The sequence below is a fragment of the Schistocerca cancellata genome, chromosome 9 (assembly GCF_023864275.1).
Source record: "Schistocerca cancellata isolate TAMUIC-IGC-003103 chromosome 9, iqSchCanc2.1, whole genome shotgun sequence".
NCBI classification, from domain to species: Eukaryota; Metazoa; Arthropoda; class Insecta; order Orthoptera; family Acrididae; genus Schistocerca; species Schistocerca cancellata.
Window position 1 is genome coordinate 463,546,514 of NC_064634.1, and position 8,459 is coordinate 463,554,972.

The 8,459-nt window shown below is 47.1% G+C and overlaps 1 protein-coding gene across 1 annotated transcript in view; it reads right to left on the reverse strand.

Moving 5' to 3' along the window:
* The window catches only part of LOC126101504 (ubiquitin carboxyl-terminal hydrolase 21-like), a 258,245-nt gene extending 255,983 nt beyond the window's left edge, over positions 1-2,262 (reverse strand). Inside the window, exon 1 of the mRNA XM_049912149.1 lies at positions 2,126-2,262. Coding sequence (XP_049768106.1) covers positions 2,126-2,262 — 137 coding nt within the window. The remainder of the gene's footprint in view (positions 1-2,125) is intronic.
* Between the last annotated feature and the right edge of the window lie 6,197 nt (positions 2,263-8,459).

Genomic DNA, 8,459 nt, shown 5'->3' on the forward strand with positions numbered 1-8,459 from the left:
GCACCAAACGGAATATTTAACAGCTCTAAAACTCCGCTGCATTTCATTCCGCTTTTGATACAAAATGCAATGAAAATTCTGTAATCCACTTTTATATTAAATCAATAATAGCACGTGTAGCCTTTTTGACAGCTGATAACAGAGTAAATATCCAGCAAGGCTGAAACTGTACAGGAAATTTTCAGAGAAGCTCTTTCGTTCAGGTCTCCTTTTATTTGCAGTTGGTTTCAGGGTTAACATTACACCACCTTTAGGCCCGTTGAATGCAGTAAACATGAGTTTTGTCATAACTGCACAAAATGCATTATCAAAGAAACTACGGTTAGTTTTAAAGCAATTAAGCTAAGAGAATTCCAGTTTTCATGTGAATAGGGGGCAGTCGAACGGAAACGAGACAACTGATAATAAGTAAATAAACTGTTTATTATTTCAAAAGTAGTCGCCATAACAATACATTACTCTACTGTGAGACAAAATGGTCTATGTCTTCATGGACAAATGTTTGCAATTACCTACGAAACCATGATTGTACCCAGGCGTGTACCTGTTCGTCCGAAACAAATCTACGGCCACGAATGTCTTTCTTCATGACTACAAAAATATGGATATCGCATAAGGAGAGATCGGGACTGAATGGACGATGTGCAAGGGTATCCCAGCGAAACTTGTACAACGCATTCGAAACAACGTCAGCAACGTGTCGGACAGCTCGAATTGCTTCGGAGGAAGAGGTCCGAGGTTGGGTACAATCATCGTTCCGCGAGCAACAGCAAACATTTTTGCATGGAGGCAGTGACCGTGTTGTCTCACTGTGCGATACATGTATCAACAGTTACGGCAACTACTTTCGAAATAATAGTACACTGACTTACTTTTCTGCATGTTTCTCGTTTTCGTTTGACTGGCTCTTATATACATGTGACGAGAGAAGTGTTCAAAGTTTAACAAAAGGTAAGAGCTATGAATGGTGTCTGTACTACGTCACATTTATAATAAACGTGATAGCATACGATATAGATGTACGAGGAGGTGCAAGAAGTAACACAACACATATTTTTTCTCGGCCAATTTCGTTTGGAAAAATGCGAAATTTGTTGTGAGACACCGTGGAATATTCCCTCTTCGATCCCTGAAGTTTCCGCCAGCTGTCGGCGCTCACGTAGCCTTAAAAATGGCGTTTGTAACGGAGGTGCAGAGAGCTGTCATTGAGTTTCTTTTGGCGGAAACCTAGAGCACTGCAGATATTCGCAGACACTTGCAGAATGTCTACGGAGACCTGGCAGTGAACTAAAGCACGGTGAGTTGTTGAGCGAGACGTCTTGTCACCATAGCAACAAGGTAGCGCAAACCTCTACGATCTCCTGCGTCCCAGCCGTCGCGAAACTGAAGAAACAATTTCAGCGTGTTCGTTGCCACAGAAATGCAAACGAACTTCTTCTCTGTGACAACACAAGCGACAGGCGTTCGCAGAGCTTCCCCGGACTGTCCTTCCTCGTCCACCCTGCAGCATGGCTCGCGTACCTTCCCACTTTTATCTGTTCTCCGCAATGAAGGATGCACTACGCGGGAAGCAATACGTGAATGATGGCAAGGCGGTTACTCGAGCAGCAAGACGTCGGCTCCGGCGTCGACCTATAGAGTGGTACGATGCCAGCATACGGGCCTGCCAGTGAGGTGGCGTAGGACCATCGCATTCGACGGAGATTATGTTAAAAAATAGGGTTTTGTAACCAAAAGAGTGTACTGGAATCCTGAATAAAACGAGTCTGCGTTCAGAAAAAAAAAGTGTTGCGATACTTTTTGAACGCCCGTCGAATTAACAGGTTAGAGCAGTGAAGCCACACAAATTGATCAGACGCACGTGGGATTATTTAAGAGCGTGCAGAACCATGTTGGACTACATGAACCTTAAGAGGGGAGTGTGATAGTGACACAAATTTTTAAAGTATTTTTTGATAGTTTGATACCGCATTTGGAACAGGTAGGGGTCGGAAGATGGTGCAATGTCAGACCGAAACAATTGCAAACAAAAATCGGAGACTCGGCCCAACACAACAGAAGCAACTCGGTGAAGGCAGCCACTATCGGAAAACGCCGCAGAGAGGCGGCGCGGCGCGGCACGTACATGAAGCGCTGCAGCAGCAGCCCCAGGTTCCCGCAGGACGGCTTCCAGGCGGCCCGCGCAGAGTCGCCGCCGCCGCCGCCGCCGCCGTCGCCGTCGTGGTGCGCGTCCCCTCCGAACAGGCCGGCCAGCAGGCACATCCCGCACGCGCACGCCGTCCTCGCACACTGCGCGGCCGACGCCGTCCCTCCCCCCTCCCCCCTCACCCGCTCCAGCCGGTCGCGCAGCCTTTTACGTCACGGTTGGGGCATGCCGGGTGCTACTGCGAAGAGCGGTGACGTCAGCGGCAGCAGCCGCAGCCGCGGAGCCAAGGCCGAGCGGCAGGCGCGAGACAATTCGCAGGTCGCGGCGCGCGTTGCAAAACCGCGTTACGTGAGCGCACGCCGCTCTGCTACAGCCCCGGGCCGCGGATACCTGCCGGCGCAGCTACCCTGTTGCCACGCAACCGCGGCGCCGAGACGGCGGGATTACTGCAGATCGCTAAATCGCTACCGTCCGCTTATTACACCGCATCTGTCACAGTATCTGTCAAATGCCGACGCTTTAGATTAGGCTCGACCGTGCCCCGTGGATATCGACGGAAATAACAAGTTTACTGTAATGAATAAACCTGCATCTTCCGATGGATTGGTTGGTTGTTTTGGGGAAGGAGACCAGACAGCGTGGTCATCGGTCTCATCGGATTAGGGAAGGATGGGGAAGGAAGTCGGCCGTGCCCTTTCAGAGGAACCATCCCGGCATTTGCCTGGAGTGATTTAGGGAAATCACGGAAAACCTAAATCAGGATGGCTGGAGACGGGATTGAACCGCCGTCCTCCCGAATGCGAGTCCAGTGTGCTAACCACTGCGCCACCTCGCTCGGTTATCTTCCGATGGATTTGCGTGAATTAATTGTGTGTAGTGGCGGCTCGTAGATATCCATTCTGGGTGTTCACAATTTTTTTTTTTAAATTCAGATAAGTACGAGAGTGCAAAATTAATAACATCTGCTCTATAACAGTTATGCTCATCAACCTATTCATACAACTTCAGCCGCTGTCAATTATTCATTTCATTCATTCATTTCGTATAGGCCATCTTTGGACCACGTTATTTCAACTGTCTTGCTTTAGGTGTTCTGATGTTTGCCCATTGCTCTCGCATTCGTTCTCGGTGTTGCTCCTTCCGCCGGCTGGAGTGGCCGAGCGGTTCTAGGCGCTACAGTCTGGAACCGCGCGACCGCTACGGTCGCAGGTTCGAATCCTGCTTCGGGCATGGGTGTGTGTGATGTCCTTAGGTTAGTTAGGTTTAACTAGTTCTAAGTTCTAGGGGACTGACGACCTCAGAAGTTATGTCACATAGTGCTCAGAGCCATTTGCTCCTTCCTCTCCTGGGTCCAAGCCTTTCCTGTTTTTAGTTTTGGCTTTTCTTGGAAACCCTACCACGCCATAAGTTTCTCCTTGAGTGGGACACGCTCCAAGATGTCATCATGTCTGATCCCCACTTCTTGAAGATCTCTCTCCACCTCTGTGAACCAGGCCCATTTTGTTTTCTTCTCCTGAAAGTACATGATTATACGATTGGTGAGTCTTCCAGGGCTAATTCGCGTCATATGTCCGTAGGACATAATCCTTCTTTTCCAAATGGTATCGGTTATCTTCTCTATGTGGGAATACAGTTCATGATTATGAGGTCTTCTATATTCCCCATTCTCTTTGATGGGACCTAAGATCTTTCTCAAAATCTTCCTTTCCTTGGCCTCCTTTTCGATTACGCCTTTTTTTGTTCATTACTAGGTATTCAGAAACGTAAAAGACCTCCGGACGGATAACACTGCAGTACTGACTTAACTTTGCATTGAACGATACTGATCTTTTGTTGTAGATGTTTTTGGTTAAATGGAATGCCATTTCCATTTTGTTCATGCGTGATATGAAGGCTCCTTTCTCTGATAAGGTGGCTATTATCCATTCTGCGAGATATTTAAAGTTTTCAACTCGACCCACTACAAGCCCCCTAGGTGGTGAATTTACGTTCGTTATAAATTCGGTTTTCTCAAATGTCAATAATAATAATTATAATTATAATAATAACAATAATAATAATCTGCATAACTTGTCTGAAAAAAGGAAGAATTGTTTCTGTAGAATTTTGTTGTTTTCTACATAATTTAGTACCGTTTATGGCAAGAACGAAATAATGTTTAAGCTTTCGCTACTCTCAGTTTCGCATTTTGTGTAAGTGGTAGTTTTCGTAATTCTTTATTTTTTCGGACAAACGTACGAGATCCCTAATTCATAAATCAGTAAACGAATTAACTTCTGGGCTGAAAATCAGGCACTCTTACGTTGCACCCACAAAACAACTAACGCTATTATACACTTCTTCGTTAAATGTTCGCTTGTAATCACCCTGATTTAAATTAGTCACTTTCTCGCACGACGAATCTGGTCTGGAATGCCCTAGTTCCTCTGGAGTTAACTTTTCCTGGTAATTTTCTTTGCTGTTAGCGCTTAATACATATTCACACTCCACAGGGTCCGCCGCTCGTGGTCTCGCGGTAGCGTTCTCCCTTCCCGAGCACGGGGTCCCGGGTTCGATTCCCGGCGGGGTCAGGGATTTTCACCTGCCTCGAGATGACTGGGTGTTTGTGTTGTCCTCATCATTTCATCATCATCCAGGAAAGTGGCGAAATTGGACTGAGCAAAGATTGGGTAATTATACGGGCGCTGATAACCACGCAGTTGAGCGCCCCACAAACCAAACATCATCATCATCTCACACTCCACAGGAAAGCCGATTCCTGCACAGCAGACAACCAACTCCAAACACAAAGTGCCGTTTCCGGAAATTATTATATTCAAGTGGTGCTATCCACAAACAGGGTCACTTGGCTAGAACACAAATGAGGCGCTGAGAGCCACATGGGCCGAAAGCATACCGTCTTCGTCTTCGAGGCCCCCCGCCCCCTTATTCAAGTGAACATCAGAAAAACCAGTTTTTCGTGAATGTTCAAATATATGTACAATGTGGACCTGCAGTACAGAACAACCATAAGATCAACAGATGTCTAAAGCACAAATAAATGCTACAATCGACGATGATGTGCTTTATGGTTCTCAGCTTAATCTACGACAAAATCCAAAACTTTATCTATCATATCTCCTTCAGAATCCCACAAAATACGTTTTTCTCTCGTATAACTATAACATATACTGATGTACGATCTAATTTTAGTATATAGTGTGAGAATTCGCATATCTGTGGAGTGTACTACCCACCTGGCGGGATTTATGGCGAACGTAGATTACAGTCTGCTCCAGTGTGCAACCATCTGGTGGCAACGACGTACAGTAGTAGTTTATTGGGAAGCGCTAGAAGTGCTCGCCGTGAACCGTGCACATTGGTAATGAAATCCCTAAGTATTTGGCCCGTAATGCAATTATGTCACGCATGCGCAGGAGCTCCTTAAAACGTGTACAAGTGAAGGCGTGCTCACGATCCTGATACCGAGTTTCGCCGTCTAGCACAGCGCGGTAGATTTGGTGCGGTGTATTTCAGATTAGCACATCTACATTACGTTTAACAGCATTCAAAGAAAAATTACCAGTAAATCCGCAAGGTGTCAAAAGTTAGCGTGTTCACGTTCTCTTACACAGCAGCCGCCAATGATTGTGTGTACGACTTTGGAGTAACCTATGACACTGTCTGCACTCGTCCTCGTCCCATATTACTCTCCTATCATCTTACACTACATACAACATCACATGCAGCTTGAGTCTATGTCACACTGTACACAGGTTGGATAAAAAGTGGCAACAGCGCCGTACGTGAAGAATGTGCGTCTCGTGGCATTCCCGCTGTCTGTAGCTGATGCAAGGTCAGCTGAAGTGGTGCAGTGAGCGGCGATGGCTGAGTCAGCTGCAGAGCGTACACTCTGAAAGTCCGAGAAGCCAGTTCGAGCGCCCTAACTGTTCGTTTAGCAAACACGAACAACGTCCATGGGTCAAGATTGCATTGGCACGTGGTCACAGCAGACAACAGTGTCCCCTCCTGGCACTGAATCAAACCATATTTCACGACAGTGCACGTAGCACATGGCGAACCCCGTGCAGGAGCTCCTGCATACGTGGGGGTGGCTGATACTGGAACACCCACCTTATTCATCCGATATGACTCTGACCGATTACGACCTATTCGCCAAATTGAACGTCTTCGTGGCACGTGCTATAACACAAGAGAAGACGTCGTCCATGGCATAGGGCGATCCTTGAGAGACTAGAGACATGGACGCGCTGACGATGTACGACGTCTTCTACCTCTGTGAGCGAAGCCGACCGATATACGGCACGATTGAGGGCATGTAATACGATGAACGTCTGTCAATAATGTCTGGTACGAAACTTACTGGCAGATTAAAACTGTGTGCGGGACCGAGACTCGAACTCGGGACCTTTGCCTTTCGCGGGCAAGTGCTCTACCATCTGAGCTACCCAAGCACGACTCAGCTTTACTTCTGCCAGTACCTCGTCTCGTTCCTTCCAAACTTTAGAGAAGCTCTCCTGCGAACCTTGCAGAACTAGCACTCCTAAAAGAAAGGATACTGCGGAGACAAGGCTTAGCCACAGCCTGGGGGATGTTTCCAGAAGGTAATTCTCACTCTGCAGCGGAGTGTGCGCTGGTATGAAACTTCCTGGCAGATTAAAACTGTGTGCTCTACCAACTGAGCACTTGCCCGCGAAAAGCAAAGGTCCTGAGTCGAGTCTCGGTCCGGCACACAGTTTTAATCTGCCAGGAAGTTTCATATCGGCGCACACTCCGCTGCAGAGTGAAAATTTAATTCTGGAAATGTCTGGTACGAATTATAACGATGTTGCCACATCCAACCCATGTATATGATGTAACACGACAAAAGGAACCTGTCACGACTAGGGACTGTGACACAGCTGGGATGAATCAACCTCTACAACACTTTGTAGATATACAGCGCGAACAAGAATAAAACCGAAACTGCAGGGATGAATTCCTGACTGGAAATGTAGTAAAAAATGTCCTATGAACATATGTCCGTAAATGGGACTGTGTGCGTGCAACGACAACAAATCGTCCCCGAACACAGTACAGAGTTGCCCGCATCTCGTGGTCGTGCGGTACCGTTCTTGCTTCCCACGCCCGGGTTCCCGGGTTCGATTCCCGGCGGGGTCAAGGATTTTCTCTGCCTCGTGATGGCTGGGTGTTGTGTGCTGTCCTTAGGTTAGTTAGGTTTAAGTAGTTCTCAGTTCTAGGGGACTTATGACCACAGCAGTTGAGTCCCATAGTGCTCAGAACCATTTGAACCATTTAGTACAGAGTTGCAACACATCCACATAACAAAGGATGTTGCAAAATGTCTCCTTGGGATTGCAGGTGATGGAGACAGTAGCGGTTGTCATGCAGGATACAAATAGTCGTACTTTGGCTTACACCATGTTGGCGGGCCACTTCCCTGGAGCTTGTACTAGAGCTCGTCCCAATATCCTGTACAACGTGGTCCTCCAAATGTGGTGTACGCACAGTCCGCCGGCTCCCTGCACGTTCGTCTGTCTGAAAGGACCCATGATCACACAAATGCCCAAAAAGGGCTTTAAATGTCGTGTAATATGGTTGGTATCCGTGAGGGTACTTGTTTTTGTGCAGCCGTGATGCCTTTCTACCTTTTCCTTCTGCTTGGCTGTACAAAAACACGATCTCGGCTTGTTTCCGACACGAATACCGGACCACTAAGGTCTGAGCAACTCTCATTCGTCAGTGCCAACTACCACGACATCGATGCATTTCCGGACACATGTTCACAGGAACTTTCCTCCTCCATTTCCAGTTAGGAATCCGTCCTTGCAGTTTGTCGGTTTCATTAATGATTAACCTATGAACAAGGTGTTTCATTCTTATAGGTACAAACGAAAGAAATAAGTATAGAACGATAAAACAAGCATATATTTTTCTTCTCCTTGAAACGCTGTTGCTAATGCAGGTCGTTCGCAGGGTTGTGCCAAGTTTCTCTTTTCTCCCAGAGTGTATCGTTTATCATCTCCTTCCAATGCAGTTCTCCTCGTTTCATATCGTCCTTCACCTGGTCTCTCCATCTTGTTCGTGGCCTTCCACCCGGCCTTCGTCCAGATTCTGTCCATTCTAGGGCTCTTCTTGGAAGTCTTTCTGGTCTCCACAGTTTGCTTTACGGGCTCGATCTGCAGGGGTGTTTCGTGTTGTTTCATTCCTTATCCTGTCCCTTCCCGTCTTGCCCATCACTCCCTCGCGCATCGCTGTTGCTAGTATACTCCTCAGATCTTTAATTATCCAAGTCCAACACACTGATCCATGT